Below are 24,331 nucleotides of genomic sequence, written 5' to 3' on the forward strand. Positions count from 1 at the left end.
GCAAGTCAGTCCACTCGGCGGCCATTTTTGGAACGCTCCCGGGCAGGCTGGGCAGCTATTTTTCCACGTATACAAGCGGCATACAAGTGCAGCTCCAATCTACTTGAATAGGGAAAGACCAAATCTCCAAAACGGTTGGTCAAGATTACAATCAAAGAACATATTTCAAATCAGCAGTAAAATATCATAACAATGGTTCATACATTGTGCTTCTTCACATCGGATTACGCTAAAAAAAACGCAATTTTCCCGACTAGTATAGCTAATGCGCATGCGTGTTCTCGAGTTGATTGACAGCCGATGTCTGTATTTAAAGGGGATTGGCTCTTTTACCTTTAAGGCGGGACTTCCTTCCTACATCCATTGACCGTTCCAGTTTCTCCCTACATCCATTGACCGTTCCAGTTTCTCCCATTCATTTTAATAGAAGTGGCCCGTCTCTGCTACAAAACCTCTGATATAATAGAGATCGACCATACACAACAAGACAAGTGAGTTTTTTTATGTTGGTAAGGTCATCATTTACTGAGGCGTATATTTTGACACTTTAAATGTTAACAAATCCGATCCTTATATAGGAAACTGTAACGCTGATTTGATATGCATAACTTCACAATCATGGACTTATTTATGCATACTTAGGCATAAGCTTCACTAAATATTGTCGTATTTATTTTTAAAGGTTTTCTCAATGCCTTTGATACGGAGCCCCTATAGGCCCAATGCGTTTGCGTTCTCTCGCAAAACTTGTGCTCTTGTATATGCGTTTCCGCTCTGCAGGCTATTGCATTTATGAGAGATATGTCGAGAGGACAGGTGCGGGTGCCTACTTTTTGTGGAAAACTGCATCTTGTAAACATGTAAAGAGTGAGAAGATACAGTGACTCCTTTCTGTATTGCATCATTACATCATACACAAATCTGATTTATGGCATATGCAAATGACCGTTTTTATATTTGTAGCATGTTTCCCAAACTACAGGCCCAATGGAATTTCATCATATGCTCTAATATCAACTATTTTATATTTTATATATATATGTATGTTTATGTGGCCATTTATCATGCACCAGCAGATGGCGACAATTGTGTTACGAGTGAGTCAATCATTCAACACTGACATGAACCAAACCGCATAAATGATGCCTCCACAGGGCACTCTGAAGGGAGAGCAATCATGGTGGCTAAACTAAAGGGTTGTTCCAAATAAAAATACGAATGATTTAAAAGTGAGTTTCGAATTGCAGTTATTTTATAGCCCAAATCCTTCAGTCACCACACATAATGAAACATTTATTGCTTTATTAATGGAGAGAGAAACACCATCACAACAATAATTCAGTTGTGCGCCACAGCATTCCACTTAAATTAGACCACTCGCATTTAATGTAATTTGAACTGTGTTGTCTTTATTTTCACACATTCATAAATGGAAGATTATGATTTGTGCATTGCCTAAGTATTGTCTTTTATTGGGCTTCACTTTCATTGCACTGGCTTTCTCATCTTGTTGAACTCAAAAGCTGGAATAATGCTGGAATACACATAGGAGAGCTAGCAGAAGACTGTCATTATGACGCACATTTTGCGAGCCAATTTGCTTATTTTTTCCCACTCAACTAATTTTTCCTCACTACCTTGACCCATTAGGGGCTCAGTACTTTGACAACCACTGCATCATTACATGTCATTGCTTTGGAGTAAACTGTCACTGTAAAGGGGGCGTCTGTTTAGTCTACGTCAGCGCTGCCAGCGTGGAGTGGCATGACACCAGGAAGTGACAATATCGAGGAAGGATACGAGAGCTGGATTTTTGTGCTTCTTGCATTTGTTTTCTTAAAATATACAGCCTGCGATAGCAAACAGGGTCCCGGAGAGTCGCTGCAACTGGCTTTTTAACATTGCACGTAGAAGTAGCCCGTGAAGGTAATGTAGAACAGCATAATATCATTTCCTGAAGGACTCGCTCATTTCATTAAAATGCTGGAAGCTTATGTTACTATGTCAATGCCAGACTGTCATAGAGATGATGATGCGGAACACAACCGGATTTATTAGAAGCAGTAAAAAATTAGCATTTGTTTATAGTGTCGTACTGTTTAACCCTTGTGCGACCTTCGGGACATTTTTGTCTTTTTCATTTTTGTTTTTTCGATAATTTTGTCTGTGTTAAGCCATACGTTTAGCCAAAGGTGTGCATTTTTGGGGGAATTTTGATATTTCAACCTCAGTTCCTATAATACATCTATTTGTACACAAAATAGTTACACTCAGGACCTTCAGGACAAAAATGTCCCCATTGAAACCCATTAAAACAATGCAATATTGATCCCAGTGCCATTAAAGCATAAAATCATGAATTCTACGATATTATGCTTTCATTCCGGAGCCCTGGCTTCAACATTTTAGATTTAAATATTTTCCACCAGATGGCGCCATTTTTCTCATGTTTAGCCTATGGAGCAAATACATGCTTTTTTCCCCTGTTTTCTGTTTGCTGTATTATTGAGCACTGCAGGCCAATTGAATAAATGATGCAGCTAAAATTGTGTTGGTGTGGATGTCAGAGTGTGTGTTGTATGTGTGTATTGAGAAATGTGTGTGTGTGTGTGTGTGTGTGTGTGTGTAAAAAAACAGTGGCATTATGTAAACAAACTGGCATTTCAAGGGTTAAAATCCTGAAAATGAATGGATATTTGGTAGTTGTGATCAGGACTGATGTTGGTTAAAAAAAATTAACTCATTGAAAGTGGAAAATAATATTAATATATAATATTTTTATGGCAGTTTTTTGACGTGGACATTTTTGTCCTCTAAGGACCTCTGAGTAACTTTTTTTTTTTTTTTTTTTTTATTGACGCACAAGGGTTAAATGTGAAAGTACTGTTAAAAAAATAAATGGGTTCCATTAATGGAATCTGCAGTCCACAAAGTTTGTGTTATCGTGTTACTGTAACGAAGGAATAATATTAAACGTTTTTTTTAAGAATGACTAATGCTGAAAATTCAAAACGCTCCAGCGTGATGTGCACGAGGACAAGGAAAGACATTAAATCTTTCCTGGTCTAGACTAGGTGGTTGTGCCAGATGAGTTCGCAGCTGAGATAAACGACTTTACTTGCTAGTATAATTAAGTGAGTATTGTCATCCGACAGGTTTACACACTCCCCGTATCCTGAATATCAGGAATCATAAGTGATTGTGAGAACAGATGAGATAGCAAGAAGGATAGTAAGGACAGCATTGTGTCACTTATTTGACACAATTTGGAAAATATAAATATAAATCAGGTCTATTATTTGTTTCTGTTGTTTATTTGGCCAAAAAAAGAAGGTTATGTGTAAAATTATGCCCTATTACCATTAAAGGGCAGAGGCCTAAATGACCCCCCCAACCCCCCTCTGAAATCTGATGAGTTTTGTTAAAGCTTAAGGAATCATTTTATTTGATGAGACAAGAAATGTGATATAGGTCTACTTTTTGAGCAAGAACAGCAATACACATTTTAATTCATTGTGCTTTGTATTTGCAGATGATGGACCCGGCACTTGCCGAGATGGGAAACCATCTCTCTGATGCCATGAAGATTTTGGAAAGTGGAAAATTGTGAGATTCACAGATATTTTCACAGTTATTATTTTTGCAATTAGTTGTTTATTTTCAAGCCCTCTTTATGTTATCTCAAAAATATTCATAGTCCTCTGAAAACAAGTTTGAACTCATCTAAGGTTTCAGATTTAATGTATGTAACATTAGAACCCTTTCACACATGCTACCTGGTAAATTGCAGTAAAATTGTTGGATTGCCTTTTTGGTAAATGTACAACATCTGCTATAGATCTGTTCAGCTTGTAGTCCTAAAAACAGGAAGAGAATTCGCCATGTGTTCCCTCGGATTTTCCTATGGGTTTTTATAAAGGTTTTTTTGAACTTATATGTAAAATTAGGTCTGCGGTAAACAATACTTGACGATACGTGGACGTTTTGTTTTACAAAATAAATTACACAGATTCATACCTAAAATGTGAGTTTTGAAGCCATATTGTATTACATACTCTAAAAAAAAGTATTATTATTTTACACAGAAGTTCAAAAACCCATAGGAAAATCCAGAGGGAACCCATGGCGAATTAGACTTACGGGTTTGCCTACAAATTGACGTCATGGCTGAACAGCACTATTGACACATGCAACAGTTTCTGTCTTTTTTAGTTTTACGACCATTCACACATCAGCACCAAAATGCTGTTAAACTCTGAGATGTAATTAATAATTTTATCAGTCGACAAATTTCTTTGTGCTTTAAGGCTGGATTACACTACACCACTTCTAAATCTGAACAAAATCTAAAAATATTAGGTATCATACACTTACCGATTATGTAAATGAACAGACAAACATTGGGCATCACAAATGACTGAGGAACACTCCGGTTGACAAGTTGATCTGATCTCAAAATCACGTGGAAACACATGCCCCCATTCTAAGAGACGCATGACAGATATAAACAAACATGGATGTACAGGAGCTCTGCCTTTGATGTGGCTGGTACTCTGTTGTGAATCAAAATAAACATGCTGAGCAGATTTGAGTGCGGCCTTGGGTCGAGAGCGGAGACTGTGATGAGAGTTAAAATTGAGTGGTGTTAAATATTTTCTCCACTTTGAGCGTTTGTTCGCCATCTCCATTTTTTCGTGGTTCAGTGTTGTAGCCGTGCACGGTTGATTTCCATTTGCTGCTCACCGTATGACTTAAGATTTGAGTCGTGGAGCCTCATACACTAGGAGATTTCCTCTATAGTAAACTCTAAAATATAAAATATGTTTTTATATCCTCAGACTAAATGGAATACTTTCACTATATGTCCAATTTGATGACATTTTTTTGACTCCAGAGTAACTGAATCCTCTCCATCTTACAATAGCACGTCCTGACCTTGTACATGCTCAAACCGTTAATCTTACGACTCAGTTCACACATAGCATAAAAACTGAACTTTCATTCATGGAAATATTCATTGCTAAATTTACCGGTATTTTCAAACAGGGGGTGTTCACACATGACTTCTAAACTGAAAATTGTAGGTAATTATCTGAAAAAGGCTGTATGTGTGAAAGTGACATTTGTGTGTATGCAGGGAGACAGAACAGGTCAAAGCGAGAAGAAAGCTGAGTTGGAAAGACATACCGGGACCCTTACAAGTAGAGTACGTGAGACTGTTTTACATAACATTTACACTGTAAAGTACAATTTACCTTTAAAATCAATGCATATTATTAGCTATCGTGTCCAAGCCTTTTTTTATTGCCTTTTCTTTCCCCCTATTTTTTCCTGCAGCGGACAGGATGTTGTGAGCATACTCCAGCTAGTCCAGAACCTGATGCATGGAGATGATGACATGCAGGGTCATCGGTAGGTCATATTATAATATTGCATTGAGAACATGTGCAACCCCTGTTCTGCATAGTGCCATTAAACAATGTTTGGCTCTTCAGCAGGATGCAGTATGTTGGAGAGCAGGGACACATGGCTCTATTGGGACACAGTCTGGCTGCATATATTTCTGTACTGGATCGAGAAAGACTGAGAAAGCTGACCACACGCATCCTGTCAGATACCACTCTCTGGCTCTGCAGGCTTTTCAAGTATGCTCGAGTTCTCTGTGTGAAGTCTGTTTCAGGGGGATTCTCTTTTTTCCAGGCTTACAAACACTTAAATGGTGTAAAGCTATTTATAGAGATTTGTGTTGCAGCATTAGTAACAGGCTTCACCATTAGTTCACCTCAGCAAATGTTCTTGGCAGTGTCTTTGCTTGAAAAGCTTAGTGGGCAAAATATTGGGTTTTTTATTAAAATAATGATTGATTTAATGCTGAACTGATTTCACCAGTTTACTCCCATCATTGCTTATCACAGATGTTGTACACAAGTTTAAACAGCAGGTGAAGTGTTTTTTATTTGTATCAAGCACAATTTAAATAATGTTTTAATCAATTATTTTTAATAGATATGAAAACGGCTCAGCTTATTACCATGAAGATGACCGTGAGGGGTTGCTGAAGGTGTGTCGGCTGGTCATTAATACTCAGTATGAAGACTATGCTACTGAGGGCTTTACTGTGCTCAGCTCTAAGCAGCCTGTTATTTACCAAAGTGCTGCATGCAGACCTGGCCTGGGACAACATCTCTGCAGCCAGGTACAATGTCACCTCTAAATCACATACTCTACATGCTACAGATCTGAAATCATTCACATTGTTACACTATATTACCAAAGTAAAACTGTTTGCTTTGATTAGGCAAAATTTTTTGTTTACTTTTCAGCTGGGGCTGCCTCTGTCAAGTCTTTGTATTGTACCCTGTAACACAATGTTTGGTTCCTTGCACCAAATGGTAGGAATTTGTTTTTTGGTATATAATGAAAGTTACCATTTTTTTATATTTAAAGGAATAGTTCACCCAAAATGGGAATTTTGTCATAATTTACTTACTGTACTGTGATTGAGCTTCTTTCATAATGCTCATGAACATGCAAAAGATGTAAAAATGGCTTAAAATTCTGGTTACCTCTCACTTAAACCTATCGTATACCTTTAGAAAACTGTAAAATATAATGCACGGATTACTTTTATGATACTTTTGGGTCCTTTTTTAATCTTTGAAGTGAGGCACTATCCACTGTCATTTTATTGTAAAGACAGACTGTGATATACATTCAAACAAATACCTTTGTGTTCTGCATAAAGGGCCCTATATACTTCCAGAGAAGTTCTTCTTCATTATTTGTTCAGGGGTAAAATGAAGTCTGGAACAGCCGTGCAACGGTATATTGTTTGCGAACATTCAGACACCCGCCACACCGCTGTGGGAGGTGTTTAGAAGTACATTTAAATATGAGGACGCTCAGTAAAACATTAAGTAATGTGACATTAAAATGTGTTATCAATGACTTGATGCCTCATTCTATGAATAGAGATCAGTAAAAGATTTGTTTTGAACCATTTTGTTGATGATTTATGTTATCGTAATTTATGATGACGCTGCTGCAAAGATTGGTGTATAAAAGACTGTTAATGTGCAGAATACAGACAAAAGAATGATGATAGGCATATCTTACTTTGGGCAGATGTGTGAATGGCTTTCACTGCAGACAGCACATGAGTGAAACAGCATATCAAATAAAAGAGTTTGAGTTTCTGAGTAGATTTGATTCCTTTTGTAGACTAATTAAACAAACAAACAAACCAAAAAAACGCTTGACGTGTTCTTGGAAAATGTCTCCAAGTGAACGCTCGTACAGATATAGGTAAGTTTGCACCAGCTCACTAATAACTCTAAACACCGGTGTGTTCATGTTGACTGATCTTAACTGACTGAACGGGAATTAGTTGTCAGCCTCAAAGTAGGAGCTCCAGGTCACACTTTCCGATGATGTGGACCAATGGCAGTAAGAAAGTTAGCAGCTGGTAAGAAGTTTTCGCCCAGGAAAAACGAACGCAAAAACATGTTATTTTTGGCCAGATTTTGTTCTAAATGGATTTCATATTAAATATATTGGGGCCTTGAGAAAGTCATGTGTTTTGGAATGACATAAGGGTGAGTAAATGACAGAATTTTTAATTTTTTAGTGAACTATTCCTTTAATGTAAAGGTGTTACAAGTGAAACTTGTCCTACATTTCTGCTTCTTTGAAATTGAAGACAGTTCATTGAATATGTGTTTAAATTATCTGCTGTTTTGAATTGTCTTTCCATAGGATGTTGCATTGCTTGACAAGTTGATCAAAGATGATCAGGACTCAGGGAAGGTTCCGCTGTTGTTGATAGCGAATGCTGGTCAGTTTCTTATTAGACCTTATTAGTTTTTGCAAGCAATTGTTAAAGGTCAATTTTGAAAGCAATCATTTAAATTCAATTCTACTCCCAGGAACGCCAGGTGCAGGTCACACAGATAAACTCAGTCGTCTAAAAGAGCTCTGTGTTCAGTGCAACATGTGGCTCCATGTAGAGGGGTTAGTTTCCGTTGGTCTCTTTTTATAATATAGAATTTCCTTTTTTAATTAACGAAAGACTTTATGTTATAGATTACAGCCTTGGCTGTCATGATCGTTAATATTTTGGGGTTTTTGACTGTCTTTGCCACTCTCTCAGGGTGAATTTGGCAACACTTGCTCTTGGTCAGGTCTCCTCTACTGTCACGGTATGTTGGTGGGTTTTTTGGCATGCATATGCCCATGTTTGTTTCCTGTGGTTGGGGGAGTGCTCTTATTTTGTTTCTCTTTCTCTCTGTCTCTCAAGGCAGCCACCAAGTGTGACAGTATGACTTTAACCCCAGGCCCATGGTTGGGTTTGCCAGCTGTGCCTGCTGTCACTCTCTACAGACATGAGGATCCAGCTCTGGTCAGTGAACAGTTATACTAAGTAGTATTACTATATACAGATCAACACATTGTAAAGAATCATGTTTTTAAAAGTGACTTTAAGGGTGTACTCAGTCATTTTTCCCTCATTAAAAAGATTTTACACAAAAATATAGATATAAAATATAGAATAGATTATATTATAATATATACAATATACATATTTAAAGTAATGTACACTCACATAATATAAATTCTCCTGTCATATCAGCGTCGTAATAAAAGCTAATTCATTTTACATGAAGCTGGTCGCCTCATGGTGGCTGCCATGTTGAGATCACATGACTAGCCTAGTATTACTCATTTTATCTCAGGTGCCCCCCTGTTATTGGACAATTTCACTCACAGAATAAATGAAACATGACTGACTTCAATTTGCACATAAAAAAAGCATCAATGCAGCATCCACGCCACTAGGTGTCATTATAAATCCAAGAGGACTGCCATATTGGCCAGTGCAACATAAACAACAAATGACTGAGTTAACCTATAATCCAAGAGTATCACTGCATCCTAATATTCATACTTCCCTACTATATAGTATGCCAAAAACAGTATGCCAATGGAGTAGTATGTCCAACTCGTCAGTATTCATAAAACTTTGATGACCTACTTCTTCCGGCGAGATTGTGTCGACTGGAAACTGTACGATCCAATAAATCCACGTGAGCTAAGGAGACGTCACTTCTTTGCAGCCTGAACTTGTTCAGAATGTTGAATCTTCGTGACATCTGCGCTAAAGACAATCAGTGCAACGAATGAAACGGAATGCTGGTGTCTCGACTTGAAGTTCTTGAAGAAGCTTGAAGTTCTTTTTAACTTGGCATGGTGTCTAAAAATGTGCTGATCTTGAGCAAGATGCTGAAGAAACAGCGAGATGCTATGCAACAGTCAAAGACATTTGTCCAGCATGTGTTACATAGGAAAACAATGGGGAAACAGAGCAGACGCATGCAAAAATACACTGGATCTGTATGGCCCCTAACTCATCCATTCACGCGTGTCTGTGAGTGAGAGGGTGACGCGCAACAAACCCGAACCCGACCCGACCCAAACCCGAAGTCCGACTTGGAAAAACTAACCTGAACCCGGCCCGAAACTCAACGGGTTCTCAGGTCCCAATGGGCCCGAGTACCTCTATTGTAGAAATTCACAGTCAACCATGATTAATCCATGAGTAAGTGTTCAAAAACAGGGCGGTTACTGAGATTAAGCATGTACTATTCAGCTGGTCATATCATCATAACATGGCAGCCCCATGAGGAGACCCTCTCCATTTACAATAAACCAGCTTTTATAAGGTAACTGATATGACTGGAGTCTCGATTTTATACATATGTTTCAAAATTACTATTTATTTCTTTTAGGAGTAAAAACAATTTTCTTTTATGAGGAAAAAATTACTGAGTGCACTTTAAAGCATGAAATATGCTGTGATGCAAATACCTCATACTGTTTGTACAACCTGCTTGCTGGGGGTAGTCTCTTGCAGCCGGTCTGACTTCCAGCCAACCAGTTGAGAAGCTGCGGGCTTTACCGCTCTGGCTGTCCCTGCAGTACCTTGGGCACGATGGGATTTTAGAGAGGATTAGGCATGCCGCACAGCTAGTGAGTATCATGCCAACTTCATTTAGATAATCCGATGCACTGTAGCATACGTAAAGTACTTTAAACACTATAAGAATTACTTTGACCTCAGTTTCACTCAATTGATCTGTTTCTCTGTAGAGTCAACAGCTGTTGGAGCTTTTAAAGACACTGGCTTCAATAAAGACCTCGGTAGGTAAACATGTTTTAATCCATTCATGTAGGTTGGAAAAGAGCCTTGTAGAGTTACACCACAATTCCACAAATAAGTATGTGAATAGGAAAGATTTTGGTCTCTCAAAACCTTAATTTTCCTTACTTTGGAAGCTTCTATATATCAATATTTCCTCTGTCCTCAGTTGGTGGTCTGCTCCCTCTCTTATTAAAGTCTTGGTGAAATCCACAACCCTGGCAGACATTTTTGTTATTTACAACCAGAAAACATAACAATACATATTTCAGCTGAAACATTTAGGATACTATTGTTTTGATAGATTACTGACATATTTGGAATATTATTTGTACTATATGATTATGAAGATTTAGTTCTTTTTTATATCAGTGGCCTACTCTTTCCTATCAGTTAGACAATATCTATTGCAAAGGGCCATAGAAACTTAGGGGTATGCTGTGTCATGTCAAGGGGTAAGTTGAATTATTGGGGGAAAACCTGAATGATTTACTTGCTAAACAAAAATATGAACATAAATTAGTTGTTTATACAAAAAAATAATAATACAGTACTGCGCAAAAGTCTTAGGCACATAAGATGTTTAACAAAAACATTTGTCTTAAGATGGTTATTTGTATCTTCAGCTGTAGTGTGTCAGTAGGTAATATACATTTTAGACTCCCAAACATTCCTTCTGCAAATAGAATATAATAGAAGAACAGGGAGCCCTGCAACAGGTGGCATGGTCCCATAGAGACCCCAACTAAACATCAAGTCAGTCTGGGAGTACACGAAGAGATAGAAGCAATTGAGACTAAATAAATAAAAAAACTGTGGCGAAGCTTGGAACATCCTATCTACCAACAACCAAGAAAAACTGAATTCAGGTGTCCCTAGGAGAATTGGTGCTGTTTTGAAGGCAAAGTTGGTCACACCAAATATTGATTTAGCTTTTTTTATGTTTACTAGACTTTGGATGATGTTAATTGAAAAATTAAAACTAATTCTTTTTGAAGAAATCCTCACTATGCAACATTTTTCACAAGTGCCTAAAACTTTTGCACTGTACTGTATATACAGGTGCATCTCAATAAATTAGAATGTCGTGGAAAAGTTCATTTATTTCAGTAATTCAACTCAAATTGTGAAACTCGTGTATTAAATAAATTCAATGCACACAGACTGAAGTAGTTTAAGTCTTTGGTTCTTTTAATTGTGATGATTTTGGCTCACATTTAACAAAAACCCACCAATTCACTATCTCAAAAAATTAGAATACATCATAAGACCAATAAAAAAAAAACATTTTTAGTGAATTGTTGGCCTTTTGGAAAGTATGTTCATTTACTGTATATGTACTCAATACTTGGTAGGGGCTCATTTTGCTTTAATTACTGCCTCAATTCAGCGTGGCATGGAGGTGATCAGTTTGTGGCACTGCTGAGGTGGTATGGAAGCCCAGGTTTCTTTGACAGTGGCCTTCAGCTCATCTGCATTTTTTGGTCTCTTGTTTCTCATTTTCCGCTTGACAATACCCCATAGATTCTCTATGGGGTTCAGGTCTGGTGAGTTTGCTGGCCAGTCAAGCACACCAAGACCATGGTCATTTAACCAGCTTTTGGCAGTGTGGGCAGGTGCCAAATCCTGCTGGAAAATGAAATCAGCATCTTTAAAAAGCTGGTCAGCAGAAGGAAGCATGAAGTGCTCCAAAATTTCTTGGTAAACGGGTGCAGTGACTTTGGTTTTCAAAAAACACAATGGACCAACACCAGCAGATGACATTGCACCCCAAATCATCACAGACTGTGGAAACTTAACACTGGACTTCAAGCAACTTGGGCTATGAGCTTCTCCACCCTTCCTCCAGACTCTAGGACCTTGGTTTCCAAATGAAATACAAAACTTGCTCTCATCTGAAAAGAGGACTTTGGACCACTGGGCAACAGTCCAGTTCTTCTTCTCCTTAGCCCAGGTAAGACGCCTCTGACGTTGTCTTTGGTTCAGGAGTGGCTTAACAAGAGGAATACGACAACTGTAGCCAAATTCCTTGACATGTCTGTGTGTGGTGGCTCTTGATGCCTTGACCCCAGCCTCAGTCCATTCCTTGTGAAGTTCACCCAAATTCTTGAATCGATTTTGCTTGACAATCATAAGGCTGAGGTTCTCTCGGTTGGTTGTGCATCTTTTTCTTCCACACTTTTTCCTTCCACTCAACTTTCTGTTAACATGCTTGGATACAGCACTCTGTGAACAGCCAGCTTCTTTGGCAATGAATGTTTGTGGCTCACCCTCCTTGTGAAGGGTGTCAATGATTGTCTTCTGGACAACTGTCAGATCAGCAGTCTTCCCCATGATTGTGTAGCCTAGTGAACCAAACTGAGAGACCATTTTGAAGGCTCAGGAAACCTTTGCAGGTGTTTTGAGTTGATTAGCTGATTGGCATGTCACCATATTCTAATTTTTTGAGATAGTGAATTGGTGGGTTTTTGTTAAATGTGAGCCAAAATCATCACAATTAAAAGAACCAAAGACTTAAACTACTTCAGTCTGTGTGCATTGAATTTATTTAATACACGAGTTTCACAATTTGAGTTGAATTACTGAAATAAATGAACTTTTCCACGACATTCTAATTTATTGAGATGCACCTGTATGTGTATATATATATATATATATATATATATATATATATATATATATATATATATATATATATATATATATATATATATTAATGTATTATCCTGTTCCAGAGTCGTATTTTGCTGTACATTATTCACATTTTATTAAAGATATCCATAAACAAGGCATTAATCGGTTTAATATCCAGAATATTTTTTAGTAATATTTCTATAAACATAAACAGTTTATATTCCTGACAACCAACAAAGGAAAGTTTACAAAAAGATCACTTTTTCCTTTCAGTCAGAAAACATAGGCTAAAATCTTATAAGCAAACACTTGTGTTCTGTGTCACCACCATTAGGATGTCCTTGAAAGTGAGGTGTCTCTTCTCGAGGCTTTACACATGGTAAAGAGCAGAGATGTTCATCATATGTATATGTTGGCGGTGTGGTTTGTGCCGTCAGCAATGTGTGCAGCTCTTATACATAGTGTGGTAGTGAGAGTGGGTGCCTTGGTTTCAGGATGTGGTGTCTCATTCCCGGGTCCCTCCCATCTCCGGGGGCTCACTGCGGGACGTGCTGGGCTCTCTTATACTCTCTATTGTAGGTGGGACCAACCCTTTGCCTGCTTGATCCCACTCCACTGCTTCTCTTCCTCCCCGTCACTTGCGATGTTTCTCCACTGTTCCCTCCCTCACCATGTCCACCCATGAGTGCTGGTGCTTTAAGGCTTTTAATCCATTAAAGGCCTACCAGTGCTACAGGCATGTGCAAAACATTTAGAATATATCACTTCACAGAGCTTGATGACTCGTTGGGCATCAATGCTGGACCTCAATATGGAGAGATGATGCGTCATCATGGGAATTCTATTAAATAAAATATCAGAATTATCTTTAATATGGCCTTTGTGAGAGATGGAGCAAAATTGATGTTCCTGTGTGTAATACTAACACATTAGAGTTTGTTTGTTCACTCTAAAGTTAGTCATAAATTAGCTATGAAACAGGAACATGGTGAAATTAAATGTGTTTAAATGATAGTTCTCTCAAAACTGAAAATTCTTTCATTTACTCATCTTCATGTTGCTTTAAAGCCATATGACTTTCTTCCATGGAACACCAAAGGAGAAATGTAGCTCCAAAGAGCTGCCCACTTCCATATAATGAAAGTGGATGGGTACCACTGAATGGATACACAAAGTGTTTTTAAGAAGAAAATTCTTCTTAACTATTTTCTTTGTAATTTTTTTACAAAACAAAATCATAATTTTTATTACCGAAAAAATAACTTCTTTATCTTTTTCTTAAGATTGTTCTTAAGAAGAATAAAAAATGTCAAAAGAAAATCGTTGTAAATAACATCTTAAAGTTAGTATAAACTCACAGTTGTCTTAAGTCCCAAAAGATCAGATATTTAATCAATTTAATGTGTTGTTTCTAATGTGACTCATTCTATCATGTTGAGTCAGAAGTCGCAATGGACAGTTTATGTAGAAATGTGATTTTAGACCAAAACGTGTTTTCAAATGGTCAGATGTCAAAAGTTGTCAAATGGTTACCAGCAAGTAAATTCTCTTTTTATGTTTAATGACATTAAACTTACTCACTTTTTTAAAATAAAAAAATGATTGCAAAGTGCTTACCACTTTAAAAAGTTAATAGATCGATACATTTATTGAATTTGTTGTATTAGTAGTCTTTATGATCTGTGAACTATATTCCAAGCCTTCTGAAGCCATATGATAACTTTGTGAGAGGAAAAAGCTGAAATTTCAGTCATTATTCACTGAAAATCATGCTCAACAGCTGTTGTCACCATTCACTTTCATTGTATAGAAAAGAGCAGCTTTGAAATTCTGCTTTAAATAACATTTTTTGTGTTCCACAGGAAAAAAAGAAAGTACTGCAGGTTTGGAAAATCTTGAGATCGAGAAAAATATGCCAGAATTTTCATTTTTGTGTGGCAAAAATTCTTAAAGCAGTAAAGAGTCACTTGGTTAATATTTAAGGTTTTGCTTCCTTGATTTATGTGAATGATAGTTAAAATTTTGTTCGTAGTTTTGAGTCATGGAAATGTCCACTAATCATTAAGGTAGTATACTTTGAGTATTCTAACAATGGGCATTCCTACTGTAATTGAAAGAGTTATATGTCCAAAAGCTGCTCGTAGTTATAACAAAGGTTCCAGCATCATATAGACATTCCAGCACAAATGCATGACTGTAGGCCAGACTGTAGGTCTGATTGACCTGTCAAACAAGTAGCAAGCTGGCAAAAATCCATGACACTGCATCAAAACATTCAAAGACTAAAACAGTTTTCACAATAACATGGTAGTGCTCACGGCATGACATTAAGGCCTCTGTAGTGTCTTTTGTTCAGAAGTATCACAGGTTTCATTATACCCCTTCTCCACCCTCTTTGTCTCTCTGATGTTTGTAGGTGGAGGATGAATTGAATTCTCCAGTGGTCGTCTTCAGGTTTTCACAAGAGTGCAGTGCACGTGAGTTTTTATTAAATTGTATCAATGATAAAAAATAAAATGTAGCTTGATCTTATGACTTCATTGTAATATGAAAACATACTATGACTTTTAAAATTCAAAACTTCATCCCCAATGAAAAAAGAACAGAAAAACTAAGCTTTAAAAATGGCTCGTTACGAACTTTGCAACTTTCTGACGTCAGATAAATATGACTGAACACATGACTGCCCACATTTACACAACAATGATGCCTGTTCATACATTTGGCCCACCCAGTCACAGTAAGGCAATACAGAGGAAGTAGGATAGATACTCTCATTTCTAAAGACCAGAAGAGTCATAATGATAAGCTTCACATATGTCCTTGAATGTTCTAGTACGATTTTAACTGTTTGTGTGGCACATTTCAGTGCAGATTATTTTGTGATCCTGTCACAATGTAAAGCAGACTTTGCAAAGAGGCTGTTACGTAAAAGGATGGTTCAACCAAAAATGAAAATTCTCTCATCATTTACTCACCCTCATGACTTACTTTCTTCTGCTGAACACAAACGATGATTTTTAGAAGAATAGTTCAGCTCTGTAGGTCCATACAATGCCAATGAATGATGACCAAATCTTTGAAGGTCCAAGAAGCACATTTAGGCAGCATATAAAGTAATCCATAAGACTCCAGTAGTTTATTCCATATCTTCAGAAGTGATATGATAGGTCTGGTGAGAAACTATAAATATTTAAAGGGATAATTCACCCAAAAATGAAAATTCTCTCATCATTTACACCCAGAAGAAACAAAAGAAGAATAATGTCAAAGTGAAAGTGGAAATTGATAGTAAAAAAGGACTTAAATATTGATCTGTTTCTCACCCACACCTAACATATCGCTTCTGAAGTTATGGATTTAACCACTGGAGTCACTAGAAAATGTTCATTTTTGTGTGAACTATTCCTTTAAGAATGAACCAGTGCAAACTATATTAGAATGGGCAGCAAACCCACAGCCAGTGTGCAAGCGCAACAAAACTGTTACACATTTCACCTGTGAAGAGGGTGTTTTACACAGAAGTCTTAAAGGCATAGCACCAAAACACTTTACTAACATTATAAGCAGACCTCAGGAGAAACAATATTGTATGACCCCTTTTAGACTCTCATTGTTTGCGTCACTGTTTGTAATATTATATGACTAACAGATACTGTTGCACATATCACATATATGGTCAACCTTCTCAATTTTTATTTCAGCGTCAAGTGGCGGCTCAGTAGAGGAATATTTTGCAGGGGAAAGAGAGATTCTTGATGCTCTTAACAGATGGGTAAATGCTTCTCTCATTAACAAGCACTGTATTATTTGAGTCCTATAGAATATGGTGAAGTGTGAGTATGTTTAATAGGATATCAGAATGACCTGATTCTAAGATGCTTTTCTTTGAAAAGAATGACCTCATTGCTGCTTATGTGATTTGTCAGTTGGGTGAGCAGTTGGCACAGCAGGTGCCCATCAGTGGTGTGGATGTGGTTGAGCTGGAAGATGAAGGTGCATGTGTTCGTTTCAACCCCCTCATGACTGCTGCAGGTGAGACTTTTAGGAGGTTATTAAAAATCTAGGCTGCTTGCACAAAATGTTTAAGTTCAGACTTAAGCAGTGCTGACTGGAGAACTGGAGAGAACCTGTCATTTGTGCACTCAGGATTTTTATCCTCATTAAAAAAGTTTTACTCAAAGAAATTTGTAATTTGGTAATATATGTTTAAAATCATGACATGAAATGAAGACTCCAGGCATATCAGTAACCTTATAAAAGCTTCTTTATTCTACATGGACAGAGTCCCCTCATGAGGGCAGCCATGTTGGGATCACATGACCAGTCGAATACTACTCGCTTTATCTCCATAACCGTCCTGTTATTGGACTCCTTTACTCATGGTTTAAATCAATCATGACTGACTGTGAATGGTGAATTTCTACAATGGCATCTGTAACGGAAAACTATTTTTTGAATGATGCTACATTCACGCCCCTAGGTGTCAGTGTAAGTCCAAGGCGACAAACAAAATGTTACAGTGCACCTTTAAAACACATCTTAGGCTTATAGACAGGCAGCAAAAATCCAATTTGACGTAGCTGACTCAAATCCATTCAGTTGTTAAGTAGTTTGAACAGTCATGAGACCCCATTTAATTAATTCATGTTAAAGGGATAGTATATACAAAAACAAAAAACTCTGCCCTCATGGTGTTTCAATCCAGTATGACTTACTTTCTTCTGTGAACACAAAGGAGATGACGTTTGTGTTTCTCGGAAGAAAGAAAGTCATAAATGGGTTTAGAACATCATGTTGGGTGAGTAAATGACAGAATTTTTTTAGGAGTGAACTATCCCTTAAAAAGGCTCTCACCAATCACTTGGGGTGTGTGTGTGTGTGTGTGTGTGTGTGTGTGTGTGTGTGTGTGTGTGTGTGTGTGTGTGTGTGTGTGTGTGTGTGTGTGTAGTGCTTGGTACTCAGGAGAATGATGTGGCTGCACTGGTGGAGAAGCTGGGAGAGATGATTCCAGTACTGAGCTGCACCCTGCACTTCAGACAGGACTTCAAAAATGAGGTGCTTCAACAGGCTTCTCTTTCTTACATTGAGGATCTGAGCTGGCCTGGTCTGGGGGGTGTGAGGTAAAGTCAGTTCTTAGTTCAAAGTGGTATTTATGCTGCATTCACGTCATATTGGAATACCATAATTATGGATTTCTGACTAGTAAAAACCATTCACATTTGTGTCCAACTCCGAGTTGCCATCTCGTAATTACAGTAATTCCAACACGGCATGAATGCAGCATAATTAACAGTAATGTTACAGGAAACAGTGACTCAAAAAATGAGAAGAAAGTCTCCTGGCTGCAGTTTTTCACAGTGCCAAACAGAGTTTTTTTTGTTTTTATCAGGTATGAACCCAGAAGCACAGATCTTGATGAAGATAAGAGACAACAGAGTGTGGAGGGGATCAACAGCGACTTGCTTAAGAAACTGAAGGAGCTGGATACAGACCTGAGCTTCTCTATTGGTAAATGATGGATGGTCCCATCATGAATTTTGACAGTGTTACACCATTGCTTTAATTTATATCAATTCTGTGACCTCAAAACTCTTGTCTTCCACACAGGCCCTGAGTTTTGTGAAGAGAAAAATTGCATATTTATTGGAATGGCTACAGAGGACCTAGATGTTGCAGAGCTGGTGGAAACTATAGTATCTCTTGGAAAAGACATTGAAGAAAGTGGAAAGGTACAGAATGTATTGATTTTTAATATAGCTCTTCAGTAATTTAATAGCTTATGCAGATGCAGAGAATCAGATAAATACTGACAAATAATGCACCTGTTTATGTTTGTGGCTAGTTATTTGAGAACATGACTGAAGTAGTAAGAAAAGGCATTCAGGAAGCTGAGCAGCAGCTTCAGAAAGCCAATGAAGAGAAGCTTATGGAGGAGGTGAGTGGATACGTGTAAATGTACAGTGGGGTCCAAATGTTTGAGACCACATGGCAAATCTAGAATTCAATTCTAATTTAAACCTGGACATAAACAAAGTTTCAGGATTTCAAAAAATTCAGCAAAGAAAAGAAAAGTATGACGTAATGTGAACACGAAATATTTAAGATTCTGCACTGTTTCTAGGTGAAACAAACCAAATTGTGACACTGACCATGTTAGTTATATGTATGAAAGGCCATACTGTATTTCCTTGCTTCCATTGAAGCACACATGATGCTTCTTGGAACATTATCATATCAGGCTGGAAAAACATGGATCATCAGGTCTTCCAGAAACTTTTGGAGTTCAAGCTATACTGTATAATGTCATTAAAACAAAAGGGGGATGTTACTTTTTCATTTATAAAACAAGAACTGTATTAAATAAAAAAATAAAAAAAGAATTTAAATGCAAAATGGAAGCATTTTCACATTTTGATCCCACTAAATATGTTGTGTTTGTAAGAGAGTGCAAACATTTGTTTTTTCTACTTTAAATAAAATAATGTTGAAATATGATTGTCATGTCTGTTTTCTTTTTTCTTTTTTGTTGGGCAAATTTGGCCATTTTTTTGGCAGGGTGTACTTCGGCAGATCCCTCTGGTGGGCTCTGTGCTAAACTGGTTCTCTCCGGTGCAGGCCTCTGTCAAAGGCAGGACTTTTAACCTGGCTGAAGGTACAGATTCACTAAATATGAAGTGAAGAAGCACAAAAATTATTTTTAGTGTTAGTTGTCATTTTTTTTTTTTCATGGTATCTATTTTTTTCCTCCTAAGGTTCTGTAGACAGCACTGAGCCAGTGTACTCCATTAAAACCCAGATGAGTAAAGACGCCTTCCCTGATTCCCCCAAGTCCAGCGCCAAACGGTTCCCAGGTAACCTTTGATCTAGTGATGAACCAATGTATCGGTCGCCGATATTTATCGGCCAATTATTAAACCAAATTACCAAATCGGTTTTAAAAATGGAAACGCTGATAAAAAAAACCGATGGTTCATTTATAATTATCACACGTTGTAAAAACTTTGTTTCAAATGCACAATCCAAAAATAATGATAGCCATGAAATGTAGAAGAGTTGGCACTCCTAAGAACATGTAATATTAAATTTTTATTAGTGCTGTTAGTTGATTACAATTTTTAATAGTTTGTAGTTAATCACGATTAATTGCAGATTTTAAAATTGCTGAAATTTGACACTTTATATACTTCTTGACAAAATTCATTTATTTCCATTTTAGGAAAGAAAACAAAAAAATATGTAGCAATATAATGCCTTGTTAACATTTTCCAAACAAAGCATTCCACAATATAAAGATAGCAATGCACAAAAATATCACAAATTGAAAATGGGCAAAATCACTGCAATGGGCATTAAGTCTCTTAAACTCTCATCCTCCCCAATATTAATCTGCCGGTAGACTGTGGTTATCTGCTTGTTACTACAATCGTGAAACTGCACTCGTGATTTGCGTCAGAGCGTCAAGCTCCGCTTTGAACTCACCATGAAAAGCACTTGCAAAAAAGCATTTTCATTCTAAGCTTGTAGGCTTCTCTTGGTAGAAGGGCTCTGGCGCTGTTGTGTGTCTGTTTGTAGCATGTGTGTCAGTGTAATGACTCCGGGCAGACACATTACAAAGGTTCCGCCCTTCACACTTTTTAAATTTATCGCATACATTAATGCGTTATTTCTGACAGCCCAAATTTTTAATCATTCTCATTAACGAGAAAAAAACTTTGTAGACGTGACAGTTGTAATACTTGAAGAGGTAAAACCATCCAAAATGCTTTGAAACCAGCAAACTTTGACTTCTTAGGCATTGGTATGGTATCCATCCATTAAGGCTACACATTTCATTGAGTTAAGACAAGACAGAAATTTTAATATGGGGTGCTTTTCATCTCTGAAATTGTGCATCCTTGGTTCCTTTCCTCATTTCTTAGCTCCCTCCCTCTTTGGAAATGAGGAAAGGATGCAAGTAAAAGAAACAAGGATGGAGGAATCGAAGCAAGATGTGTTTGTAAAATGGAATGGCCTGCTTACTCACGAATCACTTCAAAGCACCATCTTTGTGCAGCTGCAGTACCTCGGAGCACTTGCCGTTATTTTGTTGAAACTTGATTAATTGATATTTTCATATTAAAACCTAATAATTAAAGATGCACTGTTGAAGTATGTGACAATTATGGTTTATTTAAACCACAAAGGTGAAACATAAATTAAAACTATTGTACCAGATGTAAAAGGGGAGGAGAATTCATGTGTGTGTCAGGTGCTTCGACCAAAAAGTCTCACTCAGACGTCCTCGGGAAGCTTCCTCCATCCTTGATTCTTGTCTTCTCATGGTGCATTTAGAGAACTGATACGTCCTTCATGATGCCAGACTTTGAGCAGTTTCCGGGTCGCGGGCTCGAGGACAGAGGAGTGAGGAAACGAGGATGCACAATTTAATAAATGAGAAGCACCCATGGTCTTGCGTGATTACTTAACCTTGAAATCTTAAAAATACACTGCATTCAGTGCTTCAGTTAGCATTGTGTAAGCAAGCTGCACACTCTAGCGGTGTGTATGGCATTATCCATTATCATTATACCACAACAGAACTTTTTGTTCCTTTGGTTACTTTATTTTTCCATGATGTGGTTGACATTTCTGTGGAATTGCCCAACATATGCATAATATTTTCACATTAATCATCATGCTTTGATATTTAGTTATTTTTCAATATTTTTTTTATCTTTTTATTTTCTATTTAGCTTTCATTGTGGCTCTCTTTAAAAGTTTGGCTTGTCATGTTTTCAACAGATCCAATCCATGTTCAATAAAAATTATTTATTTTTAAAACAGTAAAAAGCACATGTACCTTTTTGTAAAAACAAAGCAAAAAAACAATAAAAAATAATTCCTAAGCGAAACAGTGATCTCATGACAAAATAAGGTAAGTGGCAAAATATCGGTATCTGTATCGTCCAAAAGTTTTCATATCAGTGCATTTCTACTTTCATCTTGATCCAAGATCAGTGTAGACCTAGTTACACTAGATTACTAACTTGTAACTTTATCAACATAAAAATTAATCACAGTTTATTGACTTTTAAAGAACTCGTAAATCTCGGGTTAATCATACGGTGTGATTCACAGGCCAAAAACTCTTCCAGCGCCATGGAGCAGGCTCAGACTCTATCAGTGATACCAGCTCTGTTGGACAGCTTGAAGAATCATTCAGGGAAGCAGCACCTATCCAGTCTGCAGAGGAGGATGTGGCTGAGGTCCCTCAGGAGCACTCTTCACATGCAGATGAGGAAACGGTCTCATCAGACCAGCGTCTACCAGAGGGCCAAGAGACAGAGAGTGCAGACGCACTTAGATAAGATCACTCCTGAATGGATGTCCATGCGGTTGCGCTCTGAATAACAGTGGAACCTGCATCCATGTCCTTGATGCCTTGAGCAATTCACTCTTGGAAAAAGGGATAGTTCACCCAAAAATGAAAATCCTGTCATCATTGACTAAGAAAGAAAGCCATATATGTTTAACGTGTTTAACTGACGTGTTTAACTTTAGTCATAAGTGAGTAAATGATGACCGAATTTAAATTTTTGGGAGAACTGAACTTTTAGAAATGAAGCAGCTTTAAATGCAAATAACAAAACACTGTCTGAATATACGTCCAAATCTAACATCCCCATTCTTAGTGAGTAGATAAGCAATTGTACATTTGTATATTTTGATCAGTCAAATTATATTTTAACCTTGGAGTCAGCTCACAATTGTTTATGTGCACTGCCAATGTCTCTCACCATAATGGGTGACTTTAGTTTACTTCAAATTTTGGTTATGGATGCTTTCCCTTATCTATAGGCCTGTCTAACAGGTTTTTCTTATCCATTTAGGCACACTTTATTTACACAACTTAAGGGCTATTGTGGCCTCACCATCATGATTACTAATGTCAAAATGTCTTGTTTGCCAAAAGCTGGTTTTATGTTTGCATTATTCACTCTTCATAGGCAGAGACTTACAGAAGAAAAGTTATGATGCTTAAAGACTCGTGCAGCTGTTTCTAATCAAATGATAGATTATTGCACTTTTATGTACAGAATGTCACACTTTAATCAGAACAACTGAATATTTATTTATTCTATAAATTATTCTCTTGGAGGACATTAGGCTATTTAGAGAAAAGAGTAGCATTTGCCAAATTTACAGTAATTCCCTTAAAGTGTGAGGATTTCAAATCACACAGATCCATCCAGCACTTTTGGCTTTACCAATAGTGAAAATATGATTATACTGCTCTCACTGTGAAGAATGTGTTTTTTTGAGTAATTATTAATTTTTTTTGGATGTATATGAAGGCTAAATATGATGTACCAAGACGATTTTTTCTTGTTTACACTAACATTAATATTTTTGGCACACAAAAAGCATTGCTACTCTGAAATTGTCTTTTCACACGCATCAGCATATGAATATTGTGTGTATACTCCATCCATGAGAAGAAATTACACTACAGCTACTGTAGATCACATCCATCCATATTTTATTTTTTGGACAGGAAGTGCTCTTTTCATAACTGTGCTTCCTTATGGAATAATAATGTAATTGCCAACCTGCGCATCCTTTTTCAGACTTATTCTATTGGTGCAATAAATTATTGGGATTTTCTTTGGGGGAAAGGAGTACTGACTTGAAATATTGCATCAAAAGTAAGAATACTGGTTTTTGTAATTACAATAATTTTATTTTACAATGAGCAATGATGTAAAGACAATAAAGAAAATGGTCCTTAAGCTAAAGAGTTCTTTGTCAGTATTTTAAAATTATTTTCTTAAAGGTGCACTCAGCAACTTTTATCTTTGTGTCATCTTGGACTTACACTTACACCTACACCTAGCGGCTTGGATGCAACATTTAAAATCAATAGTTTTCAGTTTCAGATGCCATTGTAGAAATGTAGTATTCACAGTCAGCCATGATTACTTTAATCAGTGAGTGAAAGTGTCAAATAACAGGACGTTACTGAAATTAAACCAGTAGTATTCATTTGGTCATGTGATTCTAATATGGCCGCCTGCATGTGTGGACCCTCTCCATGTAGAATAAAACAGCTTTTATAACATTACTAATATGACTGGAGTCTTCATTTGAATGTAAGTGGTCATGATTTCCTGCATATATTGCAAAATTACAATGCATGTCTTTAGAAGTTAAACTTTTTTTTTTTAATGAGGAAAAAACGACAGAGGGCACCTTTAAGTAAATCAGACTTCATTGGGGAAACACTTGATTCTAGTCCTAACTACCATGTACTCCGCTAGAATAACAATTACAAAAATGTGATGTTTTTAAGTATATAAATATTATGTTTGGCTTCAAATGCTGTTTATTTAGTAGTTTTTTAACAGTTTCAGTGTTCTTGAGCGGAAATGAGTTTTGTTCTTTTAACAAATGGTCAGCGCACGGTCGGTTCAGTCATAATGTGGAAATGTAGTTCTATGATCGACACCGCTAAAATGCATT

The 24,331-nt window shown here is 37.1% G+C and overlaps 1 protein-coding gene across 5 annotated transcripts; it reads left to right on the plus strand.

The window, feature by feature from the left end:
• Nucleotides 1-396: 396 nt before the first annotated feature.
• Nucleotides 397-23,601, plus strand: pdxdc1 (pyridoxal-dependent decarboxylase domain containing 1). Of its 5 annotated transcripts, none has more exons than XM_051716041.1 (24): nucleotides 397-491; nucleotides 3,533-3,606; nucleotides 5,138-5,206; nucleotides 5,338-5,412; nucleotides 5,496-5,645; nucleotides 6,007-6,196; nucleotides 6,324-6,392; nucleotides 7,756-7,834; nucleotides 7,926-8,010; nucleotides 8,150-8,198; nucleotides 8,297-8,398; nucleotides 9,901-10,026; nucleotides 10,147-10,197; nucleotides 13,164-13,208; nucleotides 15,246-15,306; nucleotides 16,534-16,604; nucleotides 16,759-16,864; nucleotides 17,781-17,952; nucleotides 18,222-18,340; nucleotides 18,440-18,561; nucleotides 18,675-18,767; nucleotides 19,388-19,484; nucleotides 19,585-19,683; nucleotides 21,950-23,601. In XM_051716041.1, exons 2-24 carry the CDS (start codon nucleotides 3,533-3,535, stop codon nucleotides 22,177-22,179), a joined length of 2,334 nt encoding a protein of 777 aa, XP_051572001.1. In that variant the 5' UTR covers nucleotides 397-491; the 3' UTR covers nucleotides 22,180-23,601. The 5 variants fall into 5 exon arrangements, with proteins under 5 accessions (XP_051572001.1, XP_051572000.1, XP_051572002.1 ...); XM_051716040.1 differs by lacking the exon at nucleotides 397-491 and adding an exon at nucleotides 1,772-1,926; XM_051716042.1 differs by lacking the exon at nucleotides 397-491 and adding an exon at nucleotides 1,772-1,926 and having other exon boundaries at nucleotides 5,499-5,645.
• The last annotated feature ends 730 nt before the right edge of the window (nucleotides 23,602-24,331 follow it).

The sequence above is a fragment of the Myxocyprinus asiaticus genome, chromosome 14, assembly GCF_019703515.2.
Source record: "Myxocyprinus asiaticus isolate MX2 ecotype Aquarium Trade chromosome 14, UBuf_Myxa_2, whole genome shotgun sequence".
Taxonomy (NCBI): domain Eukaryota; kingdom Metazoa; phylum Chordata; class Actinopteri; order Cypriniformes; family Catostomidae; genus Myxocyprinus; species Myxocyprinus asiaticus.